Source organism: Ambystoma mexicanum, chromosome 9, assembly GCF_040938575.1.
Source record: "Ambystoma mexicanum isolate Mex_15411 chromosome 9, UKY_AmexF1_1, whole genome shotgun sequence".
NCBI classification, from domain to species: domain Eukaryota; kingdom Metazoa; phylum Chordata; class Amphibia; order Caudata; family Ambystomatidae; genus Ambystoma; species Ambystoma mexicanum.
In genome coordinates this window covers 675,502,689-675,515,976 of record NC_090931.1, presented here as the reverse complement: position 1 = coordinate 675,515,976, position 13,288 = coordinate 675,502,689, and the positions used below count along the sequence as shown (strand labels likewise).

Below are 13,288 nucleotides of genomic sequence, written 5' to 3'. Positions count from 1 at the left end.
GAGAGCCAACAAGAGAACCTACTATTAACGACTAGTGGGGGCTGCCGCCCATTGTTGGTCACAATAAATGTGGCAAATGTGTTGCGTGCCCTTTAACTGAAACTAAAAAAATAATTTTATTATGGTCAAAGAGTCTGGAAGAGGAATTGCCATACTAATTGTTTAACTAAACATGTGATTTACATTATCAGCTGTCCCTGTCAACTTCTATATGTGGGTAAGACCACACGTGAAGTTAGACAGCGCATATCAGAACACAGGAGCTGTATACAAAACAAAGTGGCAGATAAGCCGCTTGTTGACCATTTCATCAAAATGCAACATAAAGACACAGACATAAGGTGGTTTGTACTCCCAACACATTAAGAGTAATATGAGAGGGGGCGATATTGGTATAATATTACATTGCACCAAACAGAAATGGATTCATACTCTTAATACAGTCCAGAAGGGACTGAAAGTTTCTGTGGAATGGAACAACTTAGTTACGAAAAACTGATGTATAATAGTATATAATTGTTTCCATCTGCAAGTAGACCATCGGCCAATATGAGATTGAAGATAATACTCATTTGCAGTATGTGTTAAATAATATATCATTATGCCAGTAATTAAATATACAATCATGCCAGATTTAAATGTGTTTATCCGAGTACAACTTATGGGCATTTGAGTGTCTATTTTTCTCAAATTGTTGCTTATTTTTTCAAATTGTTGTTCATTTATTTTTCTAATTATTGTATACGGTGACTGATTCTGTTTCCTTATACCGTGTAAAACATCCGATGAATGAAAAACAGTGAATCCATTGTGGACACATATGTATCCAAATCCATGAATATATATATAGCTAATCGCTGTATTGGTCTGTATAGTTACATTTTGTATTTTCTCTGAGGACCCAATTCCTTAAATCAGGGTGTAAAGCGAAATAGGTTTCCTTCTTATGGCCCACAACATAGGTTTTCTTTCATTGCAATCTTTGGATAGTGTAATAAGAGGGATCCTAGTGATTACATTGTTACGGTGTTCTTAGTTGAGTGTTTTTCGAGTGGACTATTTCGTGATGGGAGCATGGGCTCAGTTGGAGTTGGATAAGCTGTGCACGGGTACGTTCAACACCGAGTTTCGGGAAGACATCGTGTACTTGTTTCTTATGCAATACATGACAGTTTGTGTTACTACACTTCCTGTGGTATTAGTCCCTTTTTAGTGTTCTCTGTATCTAAGAAAAGATAGTCCCTTGACTATGTTTAGTGTGCACAGACTTTTGCTGTTAGTTTTGCGTTTGGCGCCGAGTGAACGAAAGAGGTGCTGGTTCCGTAATTCCCCATTGAGGGGGCTGCATGTCTCATTATAAGGTAAGCGAGGAGCGAGTTATGAAGATACGTTTGAGGCTTTGGAGTGTATGGCCGACTAAGTAATAATAGACACAAGGTATTTGGCACGTCACGATCGAATTGGTGAGCGATGCACATAACATGGTGGCACGCTACCTGTTTGGTTTGAATATTCTAAGCAGTAAACACATTTTTTTGGGTCTACATGTCATGAGGTTTACCTCTCTACTGGTGAGAGCCAGTGGAGTAGGGTAAGTTGTTTGAGCATCGTGTGGGCGGTGCCTTTGATATACACAGTGCATAAAAAATGCATAGTGAGATCTTTAATCGCCACGTGCATTTTTAGTTTTTAGTATATAGGATGACATTATCACACTTTTGATATTTTGTTACGCTACAGGAAGTGAAAAATTCTCCACTGATGGATTGCCATTATGTGCTTCCTTTGTACTTTCACGGAGGGTCTAGTGATTAAAATACACTAGAATATATCCTGCTAATACATCACGCGGGGTCCAGGAGGATCCTTTGGGAGTCGCATTCCTCTGGAAGAGCTTCAAACGGCACCATGGTGCTCGTAAGTGTTCTTCTTTTTTTAATTGTATTGGTTTAATTCTGTATTATACAGGGTAACAGGTATGCACACTTAGTGCTTGGTTCTGTTTAGTATATTGAGTGTTGTTTCTGTTGGTTCCACAGTTTCAACATACATACTGATGCCAGTGGAGGATTAATTCCTGCTGTCCCATTCACTATCCTGAGAATTGTAACTTGGGGGTGAGTAGGGCGTATGTGTTTACTGATGTCTAGCACATTGTGACATTATTAGTCACCTTTTTTAAGAAATAGGGATGACATTATGGTTTTTATTATTGTTTTTTAGATTGACTACTGGCCCATATACGTTAAGAACAGGGCGGAGTATTCGCTCCTAGCCCGACGTCCTGAAGAAGGTCTCTGACCGAAACACGTGTTGACGTTCTTTCTGTGAGAGATATCTGGTCAAATTTTATACCAGTTACACAACGACACCTTATATTATGGACTGGGTCATTGTTGAATATGATAACTGAAATTATGTGTAACTGAAACAATATTTCCAATATCTATTGATGTAGAAAACACTAGGGTGTTTTATATTTGAATGTCTGAATGAGTCTTGTATGTGGTTATGAGTGATGGTACGAATTGACTGTTTTTTATGAGATTTTATGATATCAAGATGAATTTTTCTTCGTCATGAGTTTATTGAATAAAATTTGATATGTATTAAATTTAACCAAGGTCATCCCGTTCTACTGATCCCATCTTTTTGATAACTGCACATGGCCAATGAGCCATGCACGGTTGGGGGCGTTTTGCTTCGCCGGCTCTTACACCTCCTCGCACATACAGACGGAGCAGGCTGGAGTGGGGTATTTCAGCACCCAGGGTCCTGCACGCATGTACAGGAACCAGGAAGCTCTTGCTTCACAATTCCTGTTCACGATGCAGAAGATGAAGCGCTGGGGAGGAAACTTCAGAGTAGGGGCAGAAGGTACGTTTAAGTTAATTTATTTATGATTTAAATATGTGTATGGATGAGTGTATGCTTGTGTTATGAGTGAGTGCATGATGATGGGTGTGTATGGAAGATAGAGTGCTTGCTGTGTGAATGTGTTGGTCCGTGGGGCTGATTTTGGCGATTGGGGGTGGGCGGGACTTGTACAACAAAGGTACTTTTAAAATGCCTTTGTTGCACAATCCTCCAACCTACCTTCCAAAATCATCTCTCCTTCTGAGGCGCTGTGGAGCCCAGGGGGGAGGGGGGTGGTATTTATTTTACTGGACATCTATCATAGATGTCCAGTAATAATACCTGTTTGGCTTTTTACCCAAAGTTTTTTTAAAGTATGCTCTAAAATGCAACATTTTAACCCATTATTTAAAAAGATTCCTAGGGGGAGAACACCCCCCGCCCCCCAAACCTCCCTTGATTGGCTCAGGCTCCCTCGCTACGCTCAGTTGCTGTGGCATATCTGTGACAAATAATTATGCCCCTCCACTTAAAAAATTCACCAGCCGCTACTGGCCATGGGATTGTGCTGGGAGCGGGGTGGAGGGAGCATTGGCATAGTGGTGGGAGCAGGGTGGGAACAGCCCAGGGATATTGGTGGGAGCAGGGTGAGGAGAGACCAGGGTCTGTGGTGGGGTGGGGAGATCCCAGGGACTGGGTTTGGAGTGGGATAAGGGAGCCCAGAGACTGTGATGGGAGCAGGTGGGGGAGCTCAGGCACTATACTTGGAGTAGGGTGTGTTGACGGCGCGCAGTAGTTCATAGCTATTTTGACTTTATGTCCTTTTGGCATTTTTGGGGTGGGGGCAGACTGCCCCCATTTTTCTCAGGGTGGGCACAGGCCAAAAGAGGTTGAAGACCACTGACATTAGCAGAGCTTGCACATAACAAGTTTGCCTACCCAAGGAGGATCAGTAGGGATGCATAGCATGCTTAGGCTATACTTTCCTGTACCGCTGCCGTCAAGGTTATGCAAGGATACAGGTCTCAAGGGCAATCTTCGAATTTCTCTAAAGTCTATTTCTCCTTTCATTCTCTGGTTATATCAGTATTACCAGCAGGGTAGGCTCTGTCACTTGCTCAATGCTGCAAAATATCTCTCATTTTGCGATATTTCTTAATGGGAGTATTGGGTAAATTTGTATTGCTGACTAATCATCTGTCTGTGGGTCTGGTTTGCAACAAACGAATACTCTGGTGGATATGATCACAGTTGTTGGGGTACGTTTATGAGAATGGAAGCTCCATATGCACAATTTTGGAAATATCTGGTCATGAGTAACAGCAAGTCAAAGTTACTTTCATGTATCACTCTGGTGGGAACATGTGTAGCTATAACACCCCCTAATGCTTCAATGAAAAGATGTATGTATATTGATCACAGAGCAGACGCTGGAATATGTAACTACTGTGTGAATGCAAGACAATCAAGTAAGCTGGTAGGTTCACTGAGTAGGGCATGCACCATTGGCACAGGCTTGTCTGTAATCTGTAGCTCCTAGGTTTCAATCCTCACAAGCACACTCAGACTTATAGCAAAGTTAGATGAATAAAATAAGTACCACTGAGTTCTGGACATGATAACACCTATAACAAATGGCCGAGATCGAACAGAATGTTTGGCTGTGCTATATAAAAGGGCAAAATTATTTCATGAACAAGTATATACTCACTCCAAAAGCGAATCCTCTACGCAGGATGATGGGCTCACTGTCTATAAAGGCGCTGGCTCCGTCCTTGTCTTTGGTGATAGCAACGGCTCCAGAGTATATGAAGTAGAAGCTGTGACCTGGGTGCCCCATCTTTAATATCACTCTGCGGCGTCCAAACCTGTAAAAAGATCAGCAGCACACACTGTTATTGCAATTTGATCCCAACTCTGAGATGCTCCACAAAAAGGAATAACGTTTTTTAATTGATATGATGATTTATTTGGAAGGGAAAGCAGCATGCTCCTTGTCCTTTTTATTTTCTCTGCAGCTCAGTTTTTGAAATTACTATGCTTTCTCTTTGCATTCCTTTGCCCAACTTTTATTTGAATAACTCCAGTGGTGCACGTGTGGTTTTAGTCTTGAAAGCGGTGCAGCTTTCAATCTGCACACACATGTCAGAGTCTATTGGTTTAATGAACTATTCGATTGTACAACAGATGGTCATACATTTTATGTACTCGAGATGGTACAACAGTTGTTTTGCCTCAGCTCCATGTTGAAGTTGGTTGCCTATCAGTGTAGGGGGCTAGTAATGTTGGAATGGGAATAGATTGCAGAAAAAGCTGAGATCATTTTCAAAGAGAATTCTGCACAAGTGAAGAGGCCACCTCTCAAGGGGGATAAAGACAAACTGGATACATTCCAGACACAGGCGACCAAACAGGAACATGAGGTCATCACATCCAAAAGTTATGTAAGGGGTGCCACAAGGATCCAAGTGTGTACACGCTAGAAGGAGGGAGGTGTATGGGGTATGATAGACAAAGACAAAATACCAAATGTAAACAAACTTAAAGGAGGTAATTATTTTCAGTAAAGAAAATCTCAGAGAGGGAGGGAGGTTCAGAAGTCATACAAGATAATATGATTTCACTTAAATGGAAATTAGTAAAGTGCATGTGTGTGTGCGGGGGGAGCTACCAGCATTCATATGAGTGGGAGTCTGGAGTCTGCTGTCAAACCATTTAAAGGCTCAACAGAAGAAAGAACACATTAATAATCAGAACATTTTGTTTGTTGCCTAAAAAAAACAGAGATTCACTGGCATGTTTGCAATAGGGAAATACAGGAGTATGGCAAGTTTTAGTTAGAATTAGTGGTGGAAAGAGAGCGTCTTCATTGCCTAGGGCTAAATCATGGTAGAGAAAGTACCTTGCTCAGTAACCAAATCCATTGTGCAAACTCAACAATGTTTGGCCTATCTTCGACAATGGCCCATTTATTGGCGAGTCAGCTTGCCATATTGAAGAGACATGTTTTTGCTGATTTCATTAAGTTCATATGTTCTTTTATTGTGCACATTTCCTTTGGGAGTGAATTCCAGAGTTTTGCTAACATATTGGAAAAAGCTGATCTGCCATATTTCTTTTTTGAATAACATTTGGGTGCAAGGAGTATGTCGTTGCTAGACCTCGGGGCTCTATTTGGTCAGTAGATATTTTTCCCTGCAGGAATTCTGCTACGTGGCCATGGATTGCTCTGTGAAGAGTGCAGAGCATTTTCCAAAATGATCCTTTTCGTGACTGGTGGCCAGTTTAGAGATTTTAGTGCTTGAGCGATGTGTTCTCTCTTGCTGAGTCTTTGAAGAAGTGAGTCTTACTTCTTCCGTCTGAATCTATTGTAGTTTTTTGGTGAGGTAGTCAGGCATGCCATGGTAGATGCTGTTGGAATCATCGATTCCTGAAGTGACAAGTGAAATAATGGCAAGAGTTATGTGTAAAAATGTGAGCAATGGCAGGATTCATCTGATAAAACATAGGTGGAAGAAACATTTACTTTACTATTGCATTAACTTGAGGCTCCCCTGTAAACTCATTGGCCATAAGAATTCTGAGATTTCTTACCACTTTTCCAATCTGATTCCTATTTCTGACGGCGATGTTATAGGTGGCTACATAGAGGGTTAATGAGGCATGATCAGGTTTTTAGTTTCATCCGGATTGAGTTTAAGGCTGAAGTTGCTCATCCATGCATGGATTTGTAAGAGGCGATTGACATGGTTTAGTCTATGTCCTTGCTGGTGGTCATTTTGTAGATGATTTGAGTATCATCTGCGTAGCTATAGCATGTACGTCTGTGTCATTTGATGAGTTTCATGAGAGGAACTATATAAATGCTTAAGAGTATTGGTGAGAGACGTTTAGCCTTGTGGAACACCACATGTGAGTATGCGTGAGGTTGAGCTGAAAGGGGGTAGCCAGGTGGTTTCCGTTATTTCTGTCAAGAAGGATTTCTTCCATTGTAGCACAATGTTGCTTAGCCCTGTTTATTTTATTCTTTTGATGAGAGTTGCATACTGTGTTAAAAGCCACTGAATGGTCTAATAGTATCAGTGAGGAGGAGATGTTGGAGTCTAAATTCATTTTGAGGTCATTCCAGATGGAGAGTCGGGCGGATTCAGTGCCTCTTATAGGGCTCAAACCGACTTGTGTGTGCCTGGTCCAGTAGATAGTTGGTTTCAGCATGTGTCAGGATTTTTCCATATACGTAGGTTTTCAGCGTTTGGCCAGGTAAGGGATATTTGATATTGGGTGGTAGTTAGTGGCCTCGTTTGTGCTTCCCACAGGATCTTTGAGAAGAGGTTTAATGTAGGCCTATTTGAAACTCCTAGTAACTGTTCCTGTTTCCAGAGAATGGTTCATGTATTTGCTAAAATATTGTGCAGGTGCTTCTTTGTTGAGGATGTTCCTGTAGATGTCTGGTGGACACAGGTCTACTGGTGAGCCAGATTTGATGATTTCCTTCACTAGTTTAATAATGTCTTCTATGGAGATTGCTGCAAGGTGGTTCAGTCTTTTGGTTGCTTGTGGGGTGTAGTGTGGGGGATATTATTGCTCATGTCCTTTGGCATAGCACCCATGGCTTGCTGGATGTTAAAGACTTTGGTTTCAAAGTGCTTTGAAAAGTAATTACAAAGGTTTTGAGAGGGTGTAGGGTATAATTGCATGATGTCAGGCTCTTCAGCTCGTTGATTATGTTGAACATCTCTTTATGTCCATTGTTTGCTTTTCTTATTTGTTTGGCAAAGTGCAGTTTCTTTACTTTTAAGATTATTGCTTTGTACAGTCGTATCTGCTTTTGGTAGGCAATTTGGTCCTGTTTTTTATAATGTTTCCCCAATGCTCGTTTTAGTTTCCGGTATTTCCTTCAAAGGGCGGAGGTGGGGATAAACCATTTTGCGGCCCTTTTTTTCCAGGAGGGAGCAAAACTTTTTTTTGGTGCTACAGAGTCTAGTGCTTCTGTGATCTGCATTATTTCTTTGATGGAAATGTGTCCAGGAGAAAGTTGGCTGATTTTCCAATTTCTCTTCTCATTTGGAGCTAGATTTCTGTGGGTGGTGCATTCTAACACTGGAACGTGAATGGAAAAAGGTATCATAAGGTGAACGCTGTACTGGATGTGTCCTTCAGGAGTAATTATAGATAGGCCTTTCTTGCAGAGATATGCATCCATGTGTTTCCATCTGCATGGATTTCCCCCTTCACCATTTGTTGCAGGTGCATGTTAGCTGCGTGGGAGGTGAGTGATTTGTTAGAGTTTCTATTCTCCTCTACGAACCAGATTTGAATGTCTCAAATTAGATGCTCGCTTTCTTTGGCAATGCTCGTTGTGGTGTCCACAAATTTCTCTGTGAAAATCGGCAAGTATGTGGATGGTCTGTAAATGAGCAGGAGGGATAGATTGGTTTGATGGTCCAGTGCTAGGTAGAGGAAGAGGGATTCGCAGTCCAGGATGTTTAACAATGGTGCCGCTCTGATTCTTAGTTGTTCTTTGCAAGGCGCAGATGGGCCTCATCCTTTTCTCTGTGGTTGGCCTGCTTAAGTTTGGAGTTGCTAGGGCAGGTTTGTGTGCAACTACCTTGGAGTCATCCATTAACCAGGTTTCTGTGAGGAAGATCATGTCTGTTACCCTTTGCTCACAAGCTCACATATCACTGTGCTGTACTTTGACATTAAGCAAGGGCGTTAATAAAGTTGTAGTGAGTCTTGTTGTTTGCCTTGGTATGGCGTTCAATCATTGGTTCCTCTTGTCCCTTCACCCAGTGATTGATTTTGGTTTGAGGGTTGAGTAAGCTTTTGTTGCTTCCAGTTCTTCTTTGAGGAGATTGAGTAGGTTGCATGCGGTGTCAGTGTCACTTCCATGGGTGCTGGTGAATTTGTGATTTAGTTTTCTGTTGTGTCACCAGTCCTTGCTGATAAAAGTAGTGTTTAGGTGGGTTGCTTCTCTTCTTGTTCATAGAAGATTAGTTAGCCAGCTGGCGGTGGTGCTTCTTCTTTCCTGGTGTAGGTATGACTTCTATGGTTGGCCGGTGGGAGGGTTTGTAAGTAGACAGGTATCATGAGACATAAAGTGAATTTGGTTGAGATGTCACAAAGGGCTCTCTTCTTTGAGGACGTTTGCATGAGTTTTCCGGGAGTATTGAGATTTCATGAATTAGTCGGTTGCAGTTTTTGGCTTTCTTCACTGGTTTTTCTCCTATAACGTTCATTCTATCAGGTGGTTTTTCAGTGAGTGAGGCATTTTGGTGTGGTTCATGAAATTGGCTTACAGGGAGACCTGGTGCAAGAAGGCTGCCCGTATCTTGTGGGGCACTGGGTGCCTTTCATTTTTCTTCTGAGTACCTTGAGGTTAAGTTCATTACTATGAACTGATTATTCTACACCAGTGGGTGCTGTGTGGTTTTGTTCACCAGTTGTAACAGCCCTTTTGGTGCCTTAGCTTGTCAACAGAGGGGTAATATCACAGTGAAAATGACTGGAAGCAGATATCAAAAAGAAGTTCTAGCACAATAAGGGAGTCCAGGGAGCAAGTATTGCACTCAGGTGATATCTCAGCAGAAAAGCTAGGAGGCAAATATCCCTGTAGTGTGCTATCAGAAATCGGTAGTTCACAGAGTAAGTATTGCTATATTGCAGTGAGGCAATATCACTTTGGCTAATATAGATAGACAGATATATAAATATTTATATATATAGATATATATAAATACATATATATATATATAGATATAGATAGATAGTAGGCATAATGACTGCTTGAAACATGCAGAAACTATGGTAACTAATCAAACATCTGTAGATTTAGTTTGTAGAATTCAAATGAAAAATTGGGGAAATAATTGAAATGTAGGCTCAAAGTAATGAATGAGACCACACAAAAGGGCCTCAAGACTCAGGCCATTCAGTTATGGCCACTAATGCCTATCTAGTCATAGAATGTATGGGGGATAAGACCTTCTGCTCCCATTAAATGTAGTTCCATGAGTTAGCAGATCCTCAACGTTTGTAATCAGTGCCATATTGGACAGAGAGACTTGGATTACAAGAGGGTGACATTCAACAGATGAATCAAAGAATTAACAACCTTGCAAGTACAATAGTAACATTTTGTTAGGTTTGGTCTGTTATCCCTCTTTACACAGAAAGCGATTAAACAGACAAGACTGTACACTAAAAGAGACATACCTCTCGAAACGGATCACCTTGGCCAGCATGAGCTGCAAGTCACTGCTGTACTTCTGGAAGCTGGGCAAGGGCTGCAAGAGGCTGCGAATATATTTGAGTTCCTCTTGGGTTCTCCATTCTGGCTTTTTCCAGGTGATTTTCACTGCTTTATTTGGGAAGTGGTCCTTTGAAAACAGCAAAAAAGTATTAAATTGCAAAGCATAAGGAAGTCTACACAGGCATGCAATAATGAGAGAACAGACTCAAAGTGTATTTCACAAAAAACCACACTTCTACACCGAGGGCCTCATTATGAGTTGGCCCAGGAATCAGCGGTAATTACTGTTACTGCCGTGCCCCTCCGTGGAATTACCACCATATTCCGACATGTCGGGTGCACGCAAACAGCAAATGGCGGTAACGGCAAACCCTGTGAATGTAGTGGAATTACCTCTGCTAATTGGCAGAATTACTGTTACCGCCGCATAGGGTAGTAGAATTTACACTGGCAGAATCTCCGCCAGCGGGAACATTTCACTGCTATAAAAGGAAGCTCCTTGGTAGCCATTTTGGAAATCAGAATCCGTTGGATATCAGGACACAGGAGTGCCATCCAAACACCAAAACCAACGAAAACATGTCTGGAGGAAAGCGGAAGAGCAGGGTCCCCAATATGAGGCAGAGAAAGCCCAAGCTCACAGAGAATTAACTGACTGTTCTGGTAGAGCAGGTGGTGGCCCACTCGGAGGAGCTATATGGGTCGCAACACAGTAAAACTAGCCAACAGAGGAAGAACACCATATGGTCTGAAATCAGAGACAAGGTGGTGGCCGTGGGGCATGTGCAACGTGAGGCCGAAGACATGAAGAAACAGTGGAAAAACCTGAAGGCCACGGTGAGGAGTCTGATCTCCATCCATCAAAAGGAGACGACAGACAATGGTGGCGGCAGCGTGGAACTCCTTCAACTTGCACCCTGGGAGGAGATGGTGAGTGGCATATTGCACATGGTTGGCATAGATTGCGTGGGCACTGCTGACATTTAAGCCAGCAGGCAGGGTGAGTACCTGGGTGGATGAGTGCATGAGGGCCCCATAGGTGCCTAACCATGTGGGCATACACAAATGCTGTGACTGCCATGCATGCATACAACATCAACCGCCACTATGCATGAAGCGTCCACGTAAGACAGCAGGCCACAACTACATGGGTCACTGATGCCATGACACCCCACACATGTCAAGGAGGCAGGATGGGGAGGGGATGAGATAGGTAAGCACCACCATGGCACGACAAGAAGGAAGGAACAGGGCACATCCACAATGCAACGGCCAATTACCTCTTTCCCACACACCAGCCACCCATGCACAGTCAACACTGCATTGACCGTGTCCATGACTGACCTTCAACTCCAATGTACATGTGTTTCAGCTCCACGAGGCCAGCAACTGCACCGCACCACACATCGACATGATGACTGACATCAAATCGACACAACCCACACAGTACCCAACATCAACCAATCGGCTGACGGCACCAAATGCATCAACAGTACCCCATGGCCACGTGCACAGGTACCCATTGTGAAAATCAGGCCCTGCTCTGGAGGGAGTGAACATGCAAATCACCCCACGCCAACCACGTTGACGCCCTGATACAATGCCTGCTACCCCAACACCACCAGTCAAATTACTCCACACCCCATATCGGCACTATAAACTGTGAGGGCAAAGTACAAGTAATAGTGTGAATGTTGACTTGAAATGCATGACCTATCCAATGTACTCATGCACATTTCCATATCTCCAAACAGGCACTCAGGACACCCAGGAGGCATCCGATCAACTCGGACCATCGACCACACTAGAATCATCAGTTGGCCCTGCCAAACCCAGACAGGACAGGGCACGGAGCAGCAGCGTGCCACCCAAAAAAGGCACTCTGCCAGTGGGATGCCAACAGCCTTGTCTGCTCCAGAAAGGACACAGCCACAACGCCATAACAAGCAGGCAGACACACCGGCAACTGTGCAAACCACCACAGCTGTGGAGTCTGCAGACGCAGGTATGGCCATGGATGTTGACGACAGCTTGCAGGACCAACAGGCCATGGCTGTTGCATAAGAGGCACAGACGGAGGCCACACACAGTTTATCAGTCCAGGCTCAGTCACTTGTCTGCTAATTTTTCACCTGTGTCATCACCCCTGCACAGCCTTTTCGCCACTCCACACCACTCTGTCACCATGCTCGTTCCGCCGTGCACTTGTGTACCAACAGGACACGTCCTCAGACGAACAGTACCAGCTTATCCACACTCCAACATGGGATGCACCACATGGACAAGCCCATTCCCCGCAGCCTGTAACAGCACCCACATTACAGGCCATCTGGGACGTCTGGACCGGATTGAACCAAGGCAGCCTGAGATGCATGTAATGGCCCAGGAAAAGTTGTGCTATTCTGAGTCCAATGCGTGATTGTACCCAGGGGGCCTCAAGACGGTTGAGCAAGTCCATTGACCATATCTTCAGGAGCACAGTGACTTGCAATGCAAGCTTGGCGTGACAAGCTGGAAGGTGCACAAGCAGGCTGAACAATTGTTAAAATCACATGAGTCCATGGCCAGAGCCATACAGCGGAACATGGACCATCTACGGGTGAGCGTGCAGGGGAGCTCACAGTCTGCTACCCCTACTGAGGGGTCATTGGCGAGCATGCTGCCCAGACTCTCACAACAGCATGCTTCAAATGCTGCTAAGCCTTCAGACAAGGGGGAGAAGTGCAAGCCCTAGAGGGAGTAGTATCTGGGGACTGGGGGTGATCAGTTTAAATTTGATCAACTTGCATGTTTTTATTCACTGCAATTTGGGACTTGTGCATTCATTGCATGTATGGGTGGCATGCGTCCCAAGTCATGAGATATTGTCCTGGTGGCCCTGCCGGACCATTCGTCCTTCCCTCATGTTCCCATGTATGTCCTGTGTTGCCCTGTTCACACCTTCATCGTCTTCCTCACCTGAGCTAGGGAGGTTGTGGTCCCCATCTGCAGGCATTTCAATGTTCCGACGCTTGCACATGGTTGAAATCTCTAAAGCTTTCATTCTTGGTCATATATCATGCAGTGTGACATAATAACAAGTTACCAATGTACAACATGCATTAAGTTACCCCTTTTTTAACAATTGTACCCTAGCAAAGTCGGGTTCATAGAGGAACTTGCAATAGGATGCCCTTCTAA

The 13,288-nt window shown here is 43.5% G+C and overlaps 1 protein-coding gene across 1 annotated transcript in view; it reads right to left on the bottom strand.

The window, feature by feature from the left end:
* The window catches only part of LOC138488500 (cyclic nucleotide-binding domain-containing protein 2-like), an 808,593-nt gene that overhangs the window by 427,365 nt on the left and 367,940 nt on the right, over window positions 1–13,288 (bottom strand). The window contains exons 5-6 of the mRNA XM_069615519.1: window positions 10,072–10,235; window positions 4,568–4,724 (exon numbers count right to left, since the gene is read on the bottom strand). Coding sequence (XP_069471620.1) covers window positions 4,568–4,724; window positions 10,072–10,235 — 321 coding nt within the window. The remainder of the gene's footprint in view (window positions 1–4,567; window positions 4,725–10,071; window positions 10,236–13,288) is intronic.